The sequence below is a fragment of the Aethalodelphis obliquidens genome, unplaced genomic scaffold, assembly GCF_003676395.1.
Source record: "Aethalodelphis obliquidens isolate GAN/ISIS:26980383/991018 unplaced genomic scaffold, ASM367639v1 scaffold71, whole genome shotgun sequence".
Classification (NCBI taxonomy): domain Eukaryota; kingdom Metazoa; phylum Chordata; class Mammalia; order Artiodactyla; family Delphinidae; genus Aethalodelphis; species Aethalodelphis obliquidens.
Window position 1 is genome coordinate 6,011,353 of NW_020838015.1, and position 17,054 is coordinate 6,028,406.

The 17,054-nt window shown below is 40.9% G+C and overlaps 1 protein-coding gene across 1 annotated transcript in view; it reads right to left on the bottom strand.

Moving 5' to 3' along the window:
* Window positions 1–17,054, bottom strand: part of EFHC2 (EF-hand domain containing 2) — a 250,923-nt gene that overhangs the window by 162,449 nt on the left and 71,420 nt on the right. Inside the window, exons 3-4 of the mRNA XM_027091524.1 lie at window positions 5,105–5,328; window positions 1,970–2,221 (exon numbers count right to left, since the gene is read on the bottom strand). Coding sequence (XP_026947325.1) covers window positions 1,970–2,221; window positions 5,105–5,328 — 476 coding nt within the window. The remainder of the gene's footprint in view (window positions 1–1,969; window positions 2,222–5,104; window positions 5,329–17,054) is intronic.

The following is a 17,054-nucleotide window of genomic DNA, read 5'->3' on the forward strand; positions in this document are numbered from 1 at the left end:
CCTGATAAAGTCCCATCTTTCCCCCTGACCTCTCCCATCCTACTGGCCTGTCCCCAATTCAAACTTCCGTAGCACCGACCTCAGGGTTAAACCACTTTTTGTTGCTCTCTAATCACTTCATCGGCAGAGTCATCTTTAAACTCCAAAACGCCCTGATGGAGAAACCCTGCCTTGCCTTCTTTACTTGCTTAGCACCCTGCCTGATCCTGAGCAAGGACGCACTCGTTGGCAATGGAGTGCAGTCAGCCTCTAACAGAAACTGTGGCCCGGAGCAAGCCAAGGAGGGCACTCCTCAGTTCCACCCGCGCTGGAGGTGGTCCAGGCAGGAAATATCTGAACTAACTTATAGAAATTGATAGTGATCCGTTTATCCCATACACATGAGAAATCTGAATCATGCCAGATCCGTGTGATATAAAATGTTTAAGTTTCAATGTGTGAATTTATGATGTGTGGGGTGTCAGTAAGCCACGTAACAAAGAAAAAACAGTACGTTTAGATGCAAACTCTCTCTTCGCTGCTTCCTAGCTACAGGACAGGGGGCCAGGCATTTATCTTCTCAGAACTTCAGTTGTGTCATCTAACCGCAACAACAGTACTTACTCCTTGCTTTCTCAAAGGATGCTGTGAGTGTCAAGGGAACACCCACTGCTACTGTATCTCTCCTGAGAATGGAAGCTCCACAAAGCAGGATTTTATCCATTTTCTTTCTCACTGTAACCCCAGAGCTGGCACACAGCTGACACTTACTAAGTATTTGTTGAATGAACGAATAAATGAAGCAAGTGATGTCAAGGAACACTGCAAATGTCAGGTATGTCATTATTATTTTATATTTAGCCTATTTTTCAAAGCCATTCTAAAAACAGGCTTCCCTGGCACCTCCTGGCCACCTGCTGTGCATACGCCCAGAGTTCGCTCTGGGACAAATCCTGCCCCCGCCCCAAGAAGCAACACAGCAGGACTTCTGGCAGGAGACTCAGAGAATCTGGAAGAGTCTCCTGTGATAAGCAAATAACCAGTGGTTGTTTGCATCAGAAATGAGCATTACAGTAATCTTTTCAGTAGCACTAAGAATTAAGTTTCAAAATACTTTATCCAAATAAGAAATAAAATATAACATAGAGCTGCGAATAAGCCTTGATACTTTCACGTGTCCTATAGGTCCTTAGATAATGCTTTTTACTATATTATCTCATTCAGTCTTTACAGTTATCTCAGGAGGGAAGCCTAGTTAACTGCACTTTAGAGATAGGGAAATATGCTCAGAGAGGTTAATGACTTGCCCAAGGTCACATAGCTGTTAAGTGGCAGACTCACAATTCTAACCCAGGTCTTCTGTCTCTGTGCCATTTCTGCTGCACCCAGGTTACATTAGCTCTCAAATGGCCATAAACATGTGTAGAAATCACTTGGACAACTCTTTTTTAATAGTAAAAATGCAAAAGCTCTCATTGTTGCTAACCAGTGGCTAGTTGCTGACTGGTGGCTACTCTCAGAAGAGTCACTCCTGTGTGTGTGTGTGTGTGTGTGTGTGTGTGTGTGTGTGTGTGTGCTTGTGTGTGTGTGTGTATTCACAACCCAGACCAATACAATGGGATCTCCTCAGTAGGCTACAGAGGCCAGAGGCCAGTGCCCTGCCCAAGGCCACGAGCAATCCTTTTACTAGAGAGTCATTTACCTTCATAAGACTCATAGTGAACTCAATGATGAATAGGTAGTTCTCTTGCATTTGACATTTTTCCTTTACTTGCCTCAAGCCCTGAATATTCCAACTCCAATTTGTCATATCCTCTGTATTACTTTCATAGATGTACATTAATAGAGGGCACAAAGTGAAAGTTTTCTAAACACTTGCACTAATACATGGTGACTTGTCATCACACAGTCATAACACATGACATTCCAGACAGTGAGTGACTAGAGTCTTCAGCCCACAAGCAAACTCGGGAAGCAGTCCATTGCTCACCTTAGGTACCTTTCTCCTCTGGAGGAACAATGACGTAGCATCTCTTCCTGAGTTATGTGGCAATACTCCTTTGATTTCGATGGTATCATCAGACAGAAAGTAATGCAGGATGAGTTCTCTATGGTCCCCAAACACTGAGCCTGAGTCGTCCCACAGGCAGAAGAAACGCAAAACCTTCCTATCATACTCAAGGAACTGTTTCAGAGCGTCGAAGGACTGATAGGGACGTAAGGGCTCCATGCAGTCTAGCTTCTGCCAATGGAGAAAAGGTTAATGAGAGTGGAAGTTTTTCCATAGTTGCTTCTGGGATGCAAGCAATCAAAGAATATAAACGTATCTTTTCTATAGACTATTCAGTGACATTTTTTAAAATTTCAACTAACAACATACATGATATGCATATATAACCAGTTTCAACCTTAGAAATACAGACACTCAAGTATTAGGAAGCCTTTCGTTATTATTTTAACACACTAAAATATACTTCTATAATGTTTTTGAAAACTGACTTTTCTCAAAGACTTAAAATTCTTGTTTAAGAACAGACAAAACTAATATATGGTGACAGAAATTAGAACAGTTATTGCCTCTGGGGAGAGGACTGACTGGAAAGGGTGACAAGGGAACTCTCTGGGGTGATGGAAATATTCTCTATCTTGATTTTCGTGTTGGTTACTAAATTGTATACATTTTTAAAAACTTGTCAACGGGTATGCTTAAGATTTGTACATCCAAGTCTATGTTAATTATATTTCAACCAAAAAATTCTTTTCACTGAAAATTCATATCTGTATATGCTTCTTACTCATCCAAAGATTTCTGTGAAGGTGAAAGAGAAGAAATATATTCACAGTTTTATTTTGCTCAAAAGCTTTAGATAGTGAAGATCTGAAAGGCCATGGAAACAGGAGCAGAGCAAATGGAGAACTTCCCAATCTGTACAGAACTACTGCGCGGGCTCTGGCCCCCAAATCAGGAAGCACTAGCTCGGCAGTCTTCTCAGCCCAACTCCTCTATTTGCAGAGTCTCAGCCCTGTCTTGGAGCAAACCGCTCCCATTCTATCTAATGTAGCCTAATAGGATGGTTATATAAGGAAGTGCTCACTAGCAAGGGAGATGTAGTCCCATATCGGGTTATGTAATCTTACTTGTAAGTTCTCAAAATTTTGTATCTGTCCAGGGCAGTCTAGGTGCAGACTTATCCCAAGACAGTGGGGGAGACATGATGGCCTTTCCAGAGGTTCTTCAGTCTTATCCTTGATATTTAAATGAAATTACGAGATCTCTACTCTCAACGATTGAAAAATCTTTCTTTGGCATTAGAAGGCCTCTAAGAAATGCATTATTGATTATATACCATCAAGGCTCTTTTCAGTTCAAGTTAAATTGTTTAATTTTAACTTTACATTTCAAGGCAGCAAACACTGGAGAAGTAAATGCATTAAAGTCAATATAAAAGCCTCTTACTAAACTCCTCATTTTCCACAGATTTCTATATTTATTGAAGAGCTTTCTCCCTGAGGGAATAAATGCTAAAACGATTCTCCCAATCTGAAAGGAAATTATTTAAAACATTTCTTGGCTGTTCTTGGTATTTATTCCTGATTCCTGGAACAAAAGATTTTTTTCCTTATAAACTTATGAGATAACACAGTGTTCTAAGTATTTCATATAATGCATCATCATTCACAATCACTATCATATAATACCAGCTGTTAGTGAATGAGTGTAGCCAGATGAAAAGGGTGGTAAATCATATAGATCCATTTCTTTTAGGTTCTCTCTTCTGCTTCTAAAGACTTTTGTATTTATCTAGACTCCTTCTTCTAGGGCATTTGGAAAAAGCAGAAATGAACCCAAACCATAAATCTCCTTGCATGCCAATACACACAAGCGTAACGCCACAGGGATTTCACCTTAGATATTCCAGGATCAACAATATATATTTCTCAGGAGGGTGGTATGCCTACAGCGTTAGAGGGTAATTCTGCTGGGGCTAGGGGGCAGGAATAGAGGAATGATCCTACATGCAGCTTTTAACAAGAGATCAAAGCAGAACCAAAGGAGATTTTTATTCTACATTTTATGTTATCTTTCTGCAAGGAAGTTAATTACAAGTTTTAGAAACAATAAAAATGAGACTAATCTATAGGGACAGAAATGAGAACTGTGCTCATCCCTGGGTGGGGAGAAGGACAGATTGGAAAAAGGCATGCGGGAACTTTCTGGGGGGATGGAAATCTATACCATGATTTCGGATGTGGATTACATGGGTGTATGCATTTGTTAAGACCCATCAAACTGTATACTTAATTTTGGTGTATTTTACTGTATATAATCATACTTCAATAAGAAGAGAAACAAATGACAAGAATGAAAATCAGGATAAGAAGCAAGAGATTTGAGTTCAAGGCCCAGCAAGAAGATTGCTGAGTTTTGTGACCTTCCACGTGACACTTGCCCTTTTGGGTATTCAGATTTCTCTGTAAAACATAAAATTTGGGCCAGGGGATCATTAAAAAAAACTTTGGAAAGACTACAGTAACACTACTAACACTGATTCTTTCCTCCCTACACTAGCTGGGGTCAGCCTTCGAAAACAAGCATCCTGTGATCATAGGAGTATGTCAAAATCACGGCCTTCCTCACTCCTGAACACCTCTGCGTCTGATAATACCATAAAGGGAGCTGGGAGTCCCAAGGAAGAAGGAAAAAGGCGTACCCAAAGGGTTCAGTAAATTGGTAGCACAGGAGCAAAGATTCTCCCAGAGTTAGGCAACTAAAATGGGAAAAGAAAAGCCAGGAAAGTGTGGACCCAACTCTTTCACTGTCAGTGACCACAAAGCCAATCACGGGCTCTAAGAAACCATCCCATCTGGGCAGCTCGCTGAAGACTCCTACTGCCTGGAAGGGAGATTCTCCGTGGAGAGAAGTGGGGGCAGGGGCAGAAAGTGAGCATCTCCTGCACCGAAGCCAACACCCAGCCTTCCCTCCAGCCCAGAGGAAAACAGGACAACTCCAGTGACCATGGCCCCCAAAGTTCTTTCACATCTGCATCAGGAGTACCAATACCCTTTACTGACTTTGAAGGGATTCTCATCTTGAAGATAAGAGTTCATGGATGAATCAACTTACCTCTCTCCGTGTCTTCAGGTAAGGATCTTCTGGCCACTGTCCCGGGGGGTTTAATTTGACTCCTATTTTCTTCAAAAAGTTTTTTGTGAATGTATCACAGTCATAAATCTTGAATGTCCGGCCATAAAAGACAATGTCTATGTTGATATTAAAACGATGCACAGTATAAAACTGATCCTCATCAGGAGGCGGCAGAGAAATCCGATGACGCCGGATAAAAATTCCTACGGTGTGAAATAAAACACAATTGTTTCATCGGGTGGCTCACCAGAAAGACATCACAGTACATCTTTATAACAACCCTGAATGCTTTCCCACCACAGTGAAGCGGGCAAAGGGTTGGCTCTTGGCGAAGTAGCATCAGTATGTTCAAACTCTCAGGGTGCCAGAGGGAGCTGAGACTTCTGAGGCCCAGGGTAATTTGACCAGCCTTGCATGTTGTTAGAGTTGCCTAAGTGATACTAGGGTTTACTCTATTAAAGTAAACCATAAAGACTAGGGCAGGGGGGAAGGAGGAGGGGGTATGAACAGAGTGACCTAATGTGCCAGACACTACCATCATGTCTTTTCCCAAAACAAGCGTGCTCACTTTCACCCACTAGCACTCACTGTGAGCACAGTACACAAGGAACTAAGACCCCAAAGCAGAGTACTCACAAAAATGCACACTCCTGGCTGAAAAAAGTAATCTAATGAGCTTCACTATGGTAGATGCCGACACCATGATTTACAGCTTCCATAAGCATGAATGACTTTATGCTGCTTTGAAGCTTCTTGGAATCTTCTTCCCTCTATCAACCTCTTCTCCCTCCTTCTTCCTCTATAGACTCTGTCCACCACCACCCATCCACTCCCCCAAAGTGAGAGTTATCAGAGGCTTCATAGTTTTAACCAGTGCTCTGGGCTAAAGGTTCTGGATCCCATCCCCTCTTCTACTTCCAACCCTATGATGCCCATTCACTTCTCCTCTTTAGAATATGGACCCAGGGTTGCCAAGTACACCCAAATGGCAATTAGCCACTGGAGGTAAAAAGGCTCGCTAACTAGATGAAGGTACCAACTACACCACACCATACCAGCCAACTTACCCAAACACTGCTGAAACCTGTTGTCAAGAAGTGTTTAGGGTTTGAGAGTTTATCCTACTTTCAAGCTAGCAAGTTAGCCTGCCACAATTTCATGGATGCTGGTAGAAGACATGAGATGCTTTGGTTAGAGACAAAGGGCAGTTTATTACTCACAGTAATAACAGTACCCAGAACATCAGCATTTTTGTACCAGTTTCCTGAGCCCCGATTCCCACAGGGTGACACAACAAGGGCCAGGTAACTTCTGCACATGCAGTAGGTTACACATTATAGGACAGAAACCCTGAGATGAGAGAACCTGAATCTATTATAAGGGCAATAAGCATCCCTGCCTTTTGCCTCAGAGGGAGAAATGAACTTTATTGGACTGGACAGTAAACATGTCTGCCTTTTGTTCTAGAGGGAGACACCACCTCTATGTTCCAAGGCTGTGAGCAAACCTGCACTTTGCTCCAGAAGGAGAGACTATCTTTGTCTTCCAAAGCTGTGTGCTATATAAACATCCTTGAAAAGATAATCCAGAACAAAGAGCAGACAGTGTCTCTGCTTGCAAGATCCACAGCAATGCAAGATACCTGTGGAGAACTGTCTCTCAACCTCTGCAAACTGACTTAAGCCTGAGAATCTACTCCAGGAGCAAAGACAAAAGGAGAAAAGACAAGCAGAGCAAACTGAGGGTCTAATGGTTCAAGAAAAATTGGCTTGTGTGACCTGTGTATGGAGGCATTTTAGTATAAAGATGTCAAGCAATCTTCTTCACGTTTTGTATAACACTGAGAATGGTGCCTTTTCCCAAAGTCTAGAAATACTTAGAAATTATTCATTCCTTATTCATTAAGGAATAGTTAATGAATATCTTTATGTGCCAGGAACTGTGTTGAGCTCTGTTCCATTATTCTACTAATCATCTTTTCACTCTGTTGAGGGGAAATTAACTAAAATCCTTTTCATCTTCTTTTCTTTGTAGCAATTTTTAATTACTCGGTACATTAAAGTAAAATAATAAAACTATAAAATTAGAACTGGCCTAGAATATTTTAAAATGTACTACATAAAAGATGATATAATTTTACGGCAAAAAATTATACTTCAATTAGCCCTTAATTTATGCCACTGAAAACAGTATGCAAATTATTTAATCATTCAAGATTAGACATTTAGAACAAATTGCATACTAAACACCCATAAAAGCATGGGCATTTCAGGTATTTTTCACGAACCATTATATATCTCTTTAAAAATACTTATATTGGGCTTCCCTGGTGGCGCGGTGGTTGGGGGGTCCGCCTGCCGATGCAGGGGGCGCGGGTTCGTGCCCCGGTCCGGGAAGATCCCACATGCCGCGGAGCGGCTGGGCCCGTGAGCCATGGCCGCTGAGCCTGCGCGTCCAGAGCCTGTGCTCCGCAACGGGAGAGGCCACAACAGTGAGAGACCCACATATGGCAAAAAAAATAAAAAATAAAAAAACTTATATTGTGACAGTTTTTAAAATATATGAAATTTATTCAACAGCCAAGAGCTTCTTTAGGAATTCCATCTATCTTGCATTTGTACTTCACTATAAAAATTCAAATAAGCAAATTAGTGCTGATTTCTGTTCAGTAAGACTTCAAATAGAAATCCTATATTTTTCTAGGTGGGAAGAACTGGCCCACCCACTGAGCTTTTAAACAGTAATCATCACAATCATCATCATAGCCCTAGGATATGCTTTCATATATTTTTCTCATTTAATCTTCAATAATCCCACCAGGCAGATAATGCACGAAATACAAATATTCAGTTTATGGATGAGAAAACCAAAGCTCAGGATGGTTAAGTGACGTGCCCAAGGTCATGCACTCACAAATAGCAGAAAAAGATCTCGAACCTGGGTTTTTCAAGCTCTAAGTAAATATCATTACTTTCCACAGTTTGCACTGAACTGTATCTCACTGTATGACAGCCACAAATTACTTAAGTGAAGGAGGGGAGGGAGTGTCTTAGGCAAAATAGGATAGAAATGGGGAGAAGAGCGGCCAGATACCGTGAAACAGAGATGATGGAGTTGCTCTTCCAAAAGAACAGCCTCTCTCTTCTCTGAGAGTAAATTTCTGGAGAGGGCCCACTTGCCAGCGGCAGCAATCCCCCGCCAGGGTCAACACCACTGTCACCTGTCCCCGCCCCCCCCCAGGAGCCTGCATATCTGCAACGTCCACACTCTTCCTTATCTTAGGTCCCACACTCCTCTCACTAGATGGTTCTCAGAAGAGGCCAGGGAAGTTCTTTGTGGTAACAGAAGAGAGTCCTGACCATTCATGGATTGGAAAGAGAAAGCAGATCTAACACTAAACAAGAAAATTTTAATAACGAGAAATCCAAAGTCACAATCCCATGTTAATCAGAAAAGTAACGTGGGCATTTGAAATGTAGTTACACATGAGAGTTTTCAAAAATACATCTGTGGGACCTCTCAACTGTGCCCTTTGGGAATTAAGATTTCTATTTATTGGTATTTGTATGCTTATAGTTTTCCATGATAAATGGCAGAAACTCCACCAGCAGAAGTTTGTTCTGGAATATCAAAGAAATACGCAGGATGCCATGTCTCTGGCACACATTGAAGAGCACCCAAGACCATCAAGATATATAAACAAAAATAACATTACAAAATGGAAAAACAATAACAAAAGCACTATATCTGCCCTTGAAATGTTCAGATATTTATCTTCTTAATTGGTCCATAAAGACAATTTGGGCAGATGTCCAGGCATCAGGTGTCTGCTTTTAAGCTCTTCTTTATCTTCATATTTCTCATCTCTCTTTCTTTTTAAAGGCCCTGCTATCTGATTATACTCTGCAAGCTTTAACTTTCTAACACTCCCCTGCGGTTTAGATCAAAATGATGATATATCCATTTATGTTTAATGCGTTTTCATTTCATTCAGTTCGGAATTGCTTTAGATCTTTGCTCATACCACTAAATTTAGTTTTTAGGAATTCACCTTCAAGAATTAAGACTCCAACCTCTTACTTCTATCTTAAGTATGTTTAGTTCATTTTAGTAACACTGCAGACCTAGGGTACATCCAAGTCTAGAGGCAGGTATTTCTTAGGCGAATGAATATACGAGTGGAATTGCCACTTGTCATCATGTGTATCCTAAAAATACTAAGACCATTCACTGTGATCAGCCATGATCGAGTATCTTTTCCTCTTATGCTCACTATAATTCCTTCACTAAAATTACTATTCCATTTCTATTTTTATAAAATGTCATCTTTGTGGAGTTTGATTTAATGAGAATAACTTTTTAAATATAGCTAACTTGACACTTGCCTTGCAGCAAAAGAATAAAAATTTTTGAATTCCATATCTCTGATCACAGTAAGAAACAATAATCCTATGCATCTCCCCCTACCCACTGAATGAGCCCCAAATGACAGCCTGTTGGGTATTCTGTCCTCTTGCTCTTGCACTACCACCTTCTTGCCTAGTTTTCCTTATACACTCTATGATCTGCTCCCAGTACCTCCCAACTCCTCGCCTCACCACTTTCCTACCTCTTTACCTCATGCTGTTCCTTTTGACTAATGTGCCTACCTCTTCCAACTTTATCTGGAGAAACTTTTGAGGTACCACTCAAATGCCTTATTCTCTAATGGATACTGGCATTTCCTCCTCTGATCCCTCAAAGTACCTCATAGCATTCATGATGACTACACTGTGTTATGGACATTGTCTGTCATATTCCTTTCCTTTTTTCCTCCCTCCCTCCCTCCCTCCCTCCCTTTTTCTTCCTTTCTTCATCAAATTTACTGAGCAGCCAGCATGCACCAAGCACCTATCTTCACAGTGACTTACCTCCACTCCTATACTCCACTCTGCTCCATTCAGTGACAGTTCTCTCCGCAAAGTCCACCCTCTGGGGTTGCCAGATTTACCGAACTGAAAAGCGAGATGCCTGGTTAAATTTGAATTCCAGATAAACAATGAATAATTTTTAGTATAAGTATGTCCCGTGTCATATTTGGGGCACAGTTATACTAAGAACTTCAAATTTAACCAGGTATCCTGTATTTTATCTGGCAACTCTACTACCATCCCACCATTCCACTTTATGGGATGCATACTTATTAGATATAACATATGCCCAATATAAATAAATGACTTCTATTTTGTGATTATATATATATGAAATACTACCCCGTTGAGGGGCCAAAACAAGTCACTAGTGGAGATCAGTATTCTTAACCAAGGATGCACTGAAAATCAAGTAGAAGCCATTTCTTTTTCTTTCTTCCTTCCTTTTTTTTTTTTTTTGTTTGGTCGCACCTCGCAGCATGTGGGATCTTAGTTCCCTGACCAGGGATCAAACCCAGGCCCCCTGCATTGGGAGCATGCAGTCTTAACCACTGGACTGCCAGGGAAGTCCCAGAAGCCATTTCTTGACCCCAGGCCTACAGAATCAGAAATTCTGCGGGTGGGCCAGGAGATTCTGATGATTGCTCTCCACTGAGAACAACTGGTACAGACCTTACCAGAAAATCATGGCACGTTTCTAACGGTTATCTTTTCTTCAGTATAGCTTAGTTGGGACTTGACAGCACTTGACAAACAGTTGTTCTGTTAGACAATCAGAGGTAAAACTACTAGGATTAACCTCTGACATTCCTGGCTTGGCATAACATCGTTTTAACTATATTCCAGTAGAACAGCAACAAATTCTATGAATATAACACATCTAACCCAAAAGAGAATGATGTCCTGGCAAGAAATGAAAGCAAGCCTCGACATACATCAGTGACTTGACTTTTCACACACATATATCTCTCTGCCAACAAGGATTCGTGAATATGTTGTTCTGATGAGAAGCTACACAGAACTGAATGCCTATTTTGGCACCACGCTAAGGGATGCCTCTTTTATTTCTGGCTTATTCCAAACTCCCCCTCCCTAAAAAAATTACATGATAGGAGAGGCAACTAAGAAGGGAGGCTATAATTCATCCAGGTGCGCTAATTTCTGAATGGTCAGCTCTACAAAAAAAAAAAAAAACCAGGTGCATCTGACCTTCCAGTTCATTGGGAAAATATCAAAACCCTATGGAAGTAACAGGAGCGCCATCAGTGCCCAGCACCTAAATGTGACCCCTAACCCCTTCTGAGGGCCCACAGGCACATGAAAAGCAGTCCCAGGCCACTCAAGACACAACTGAGTGTCCCCATCCCAATGAGGTCTGAGCCCCTGGCTCAGTAAGCTCATTTCTTTTTTCCCAATCGTTTAATTTAGGAAAGCCTGAAGAAGGCATTTCAATGAACTTCCAAAGCTTCCTCTGTCCTAACAGACCTTCCTTAACAAGAATCATCATATTAATTAATTAATTAATATTTCAAGAGAGACCGGTTTCTCTCTAAACAAAACTTGATGGGAGAGTGGTTATTTGTGTTTGCTTTCCACAGGAACTGCTAGAGCCTGCCAAGTATCTCCACTCTGCTGACAAATTCAGTCTCATTACATATCGTGATTACTAATGTATTCTGTACATACCCCCTGAGCTGTGTCTCACTCAGGGAAATGTCCTGATCAGAGTGAGCCCATCAGAAATTCTGAAAATTTCAAGAGAGACTTTAAAATTGTCTTCTCCTAAGGTCTTTTTCCCCCTGAGTCTTTATGAATAACATTCCCTCCTACTTACATAAAAATTATTTTCAAGTAAATCATTATAACTATCTTCAATCTGCCTTTGGAATCTGCCTATGTGAGATTTGAAATCAAGAGGCTGAGAGAATCGAGAAGTCTTAATAAAAGCCTTTCCAAGATCCTCATAGAGGAGGTATTTCATTTTTCTTCTTGGAGTTTAATAAAACTAAGATTCACTGGACAGGGGCCAGTGAGCTACAGGAATATGAACTTTTGCCTTAAAAGTAATAAAAATAAAAACATAATGCAAGTCACTAATGCAGGTTCAGGATGTCGTATGACCTCCAGTCCAACGCTTGTGTAAATCTGATGTCATGTGGGGAAGGTAATCAAAAAATAAGCAAAGCTGGGCTTCCCTGGTGGCGCAGTGGTTGAGAGTCCGCCTGCCGATGCAGGGGACGTGGGTTCGTGCCCTGGTCTGGGAAGATCCCACGTGCCGCGGAGCGGCTGGGCCTGTGAGCCATGGCCACTGAGCCTGCGCATCCGGAGCCTGTGCTCCGCAATGGGAGAGGCCACAACAGTGAGAGGCCCGCGTACCGCAAAAAAACAAAACAAAACAAAACAAAAAATAAGCAAAGCTTAGTTAGGGAATATCAGAGTAAAGCATTTAAGTGAAAATGTATAAAAAAATATTTTTTTGCTAAAGCAGTAATGTCACTTACCTAAACAAATGCACTTAGGCAAAACAGATGTTCATAGAAATTAAAAGTTGTCAATTTTCTTAATGTTTTGAAATAATTCTTTAAACATTTTCTAATACATTACTGTCAATATTTAAAAACTGCATTATATATGTTTAAAATGACCCTAAAGAGTATAAAGACCTACAAATATCATATGACACTGCATATATGTGGAATCTTAAAAAATGGTACAAATTAACTTATTTACAAAACAGAAATAGAGTCACAGATATAGAAAACAATCTTATGGTTAGCAGCGGGGAAAGGGGGGGAAGGGATAAATTGGGAGATTGGGATTGACATATACACACTACTATATATAAAAGAGATAACTAATAAGGACAGCACAGGGAACTCTACTCAATACTCCATAATGACCTACATGGGAAAAGAATCTACAAAAGAGTGGATATATGTATATGTATAACTGATTCACTTTGCTGTACACCTGAAACTAACACAACATTGTAAATCAACTAGACTCTAATAAAAACTTTTTTAAAAAGTATAAAGACCACTTGTCCCTTTACAAAATAAAATATCACACTTCCAACTTTAAAAGTTTTTAACTTTAAAGTTCCAACTTTAAAAGTGAAAATCTTTTCTTAAATATCAAAGCATTTCCATATTTCCTAAAAGATTTATCATTAAGCCACAAATTCTCCAAATAAAAGCCAGGGAATAGATATTGTATCAGCTGGAACACAAAGAACCATGAGGACAGTTCATATTGCCTCCCCATACCAATCCTCACCTGCTCCTCCCACCAGTAAAACCAAGCACAACACTAAATCCAATCTTCTCCCTCTTTCCACCACCTCAACAGTGGCTCTCTCCCAACGTGGTACAATAGCCTGATTCTGCTCATGATCTGGGCACCCCTGATTCCCAATCCACAACTCCAGTGTCGACTTTTTTCCTGAGGACACATCCTAAGGTTCTACCTGCCTTGTGGGCAACACCATAGAGATGTTCCAACACAACCTGAAAAGCCTCATGACCCAAACACACCCCAGCTCCAACTCCAATGCCACTCCTTGCTCCATGTTCCTGGGCTCTACTAACGCATCACCATCCTCTCAACCACAGCATGAGCTCTGAGACAAGCAGTTAAGATTCAGATGGAGCAAATGACTTCTCTAAGCCTGTTTCCTTTCTGTAAAAGCTGATGATAACCTACTGTAGATGGTCACTGGGGTGATTAAATGAGATAACGATAAAGTAGGTACCTTATCATTAGATATTCCCCTTCCTCACTCTCTATATTTAATCGCTGGTCAAGGCCTATTAACTGCCAATCAAATGTGTCTACAATCTTTCCCCTGTGTCCTCTTCCTACCGTCATTGTCCTGGTTTGGATACTCAGCACTTCTACCCTGAACAATTGCAAAACTCCTGGACTAGTCACCTTGCTCCCTTTCCTCTCCAACCTGCTTGCCTACAAGCTCCATGAGATAGGGATATAATGAGTCTTATTCCTTTTGTCCATTTTCCCAAAACCCAGCACAGTGCCTAGCATGGAGTAGACACTCAACAAACACTTCATGACAATGCTGACTGGCTCCAAATTCATCATCCAGACATAACGAAGCCATGCTCTAAGAACAATCTCAATCTCATGAGCACAGAAGGAAGTCCTTCGCATACTGACTCGTCATAACATTATGCTCAGAGGCCTATGGTCCTAAAACTTCTCTGTTTCTCCCCCATGGAACCCATTGTGGTGTATCAATATGGAGGCACTGGGCCCAGATAAGTATTTAGTAAGCAAAAAGTTTATTCAACATAGGCAGAAAATCATAAGATGTGTTAAATAACGATAATTTGATAGTAAGTAGAGCATGTATATGTTAAACACAGAAAGAAAGGAATGGAAGGACCAAGAGACAACTACTTTTCAGTATGTATTAAATATACATGAGGTACCTGGGCTCTGAATATTCATGATACACTAAATATACAAGAGGCCCTAAATATTCATGGATACTCAATATTCATGAGGCCTTAATTTGGCCACTCATTCATTGGTGACACCCATTCTAGCCCCATGTGTCCTTTGCTCAAGAAACACAAATAAAACCCATGACTATTCAGCAGGCCGACTGGCAAGCTACAGCTGTGGCCAGGCCCACTTGTCCCTACATCTTTCCAACAGAGTAAGTGTGTGCCATTAGCCTAAGGTCCCTTCTGTCTGTGGTCTTCCTTGAACTTTAACTCTGGTCTCCAAACCATACTATTGTCAGAAAAGCCTGATGCAACGGAAAAAGAGAGAGAGGACCATTGCCTACCCCAGGATTCAGGCAGGGTGGTCCTTCCACCCACTTGTACCTTGTCCTAAGTATGTGAACCTCTCTGTCAAAAAATTATTCCTCTTACTGACCTGAGTTCTGACCCCCTAGGTCCTGTCCTTGAGGATACAGAAAATTAGGTCACCCCTCCCCAACGTGACAGCCCTTTAGAGGCCTTAAGACATTTATCAGGCACACCTGAGTCTTCCCTTTACAGACAAATATCCCTTTTCACTATTCTCCCTTACACATGATAAATTTTCAGTCCTTTCACCAACATGGTTGCTGTCCCTTGAAGGCAGACGGAACTTGGCATTGTCCAAAGTAAAGGACTTACAGCACACACAGAAGAAATCGATTACCTCCCTTGACCTCTGCCATGCTTCTACTAATGCAACCTAGGATTAGCTTCTCCACTGGCCACATTGCAGAGCTAACTCTTGTCTGGCTGAAGTGGAGTATGGGTAAAGATGACTGGCATACGTGGGGCGAAGGAGCAATGGCCTTCTCTTGAAGCACTATGAAAGTCTGTAGTTAATAGGTATGAAGATGAAGAGAGAGTGGTTGAAGCAAACAGCAGTGAATTCAAGAAAGGAGAGAGAAGCCCAATCTGGAAGTGGCAGTGGAGACCAGTCTTCCCTCTACCCCTGAGGGTGTTATGAAGGAAGTAATGTGGTCATAGCAAAAACACAAAAAAGAGTTTGAAGGAAAAAGTCAAAGACACAGGAGAGTTTGCTCATACTAGAGCAGCATGTGAAAGAAACAGGGATAACACAGAAGAGAGTGAAATGGCCAGTGTTGAGGTGAGGAGGGTAGAAAGCTGATAAGTCAGCATCAATAACTACAAGCTATCAGCATGTTTACATTCACCATTGCCAACAAGTTAGATACCTACGCAGTAGCATGGGGTCTTTTAAAAAGCGAGAGAAAGATAGTATATAAAGGCAGTAGTTAGAAGTGAAAGAACCATAACTCTGCTTTAAATAGATACTTTGAGGCAGTCCGTTATTTTTCAATGCTGGTTCATTTACTTGAATTGTGTCATCTTCAAGGTAGAAGTAGATTTTATAGCATCTTATTCTATAGTTTTCTTGAATTTTATCAGGCACTTCATCTTCTAAATAGGCATCAAAAGATAATACCTGTTGGAATCATAATTAGAAACTAAGAAATGAAAAAAATTCAGCGAACTTAAAATCAATAAAGCTACTGCCTGTATACTTTTTGTTAACGTAAAGAAAAAATTTGAGGAAATTTTTGCAAGAAGACATTCTACACATCAGCTATGAGAATGGATATACAGTGTAGGTTACAGTATATAAAGATTATTTTATATTTTCCTCACTGTCTGGTTAGAATGAGGAAATGATATTCAAGCAATGAATCCATCATTCAGCTCCACCATAAATGGAACTAGCGTCTGTCTTTGGAATTTCACAGTGGGATTCCATGTGTATGTGTTACAGACAAAATAATATTCTTTCCCACAAGACGAATATAAGTTTTGTCATTTTTTTCTCATTAAAAATACCACAAAGCTACCTTGGTTCTAGGATAAAATTATTCTCATCTCTGGTCCTGCTGATTGCTTGCCTTGAGGCAATTCAAACAGGCGGAGCTGAAATTCTTCCAATGCACTGGAGACCCCACCCTACACTTCTTCAGGAACCTCAAAGAGCCTAGCTCAATGCTAGACCCAGCCTCATCTTACTGTGTGTGTCGGGGTGCAGGTGGGGGGTAGACATGGGTAGGAGAGGTGGATTCTAAAGTAGTTACAGTAAAAATCAGAGAGAGTAAAAAATACCCTTGAAAATTCCTTAACTACTTTGGAAAACTGTGCCTCTCAGTAAGTACAACACAGCCTGTTTTTCTCCCATGTTGAAGCCGAAGACTGACTGCCTCTTCAGTTGAAGACCAGTTGAAATAGCTTCCTTAGGTTTAGGTGCCATGTTGTATGAATAATACATACCTTTCACCATTAGAATCACTCTCAACACAACAACCTGCTTACACACACTAAGAAAGACATGGTAATTGAGGACAGTTGAAGGAACAGTAGATTCAGGCTACCATTTCAAGCTTGGCCTGGGGCACAGGCTCCTTCAGAGCTCCATTTTAATACTTCCTTTGCTCTCATTTTTGTTCAATTTTTATAATTAAAGTTGCAAAAGTTAAGTGTACATCTGTTGTAACACCAAGTTAATTCAAC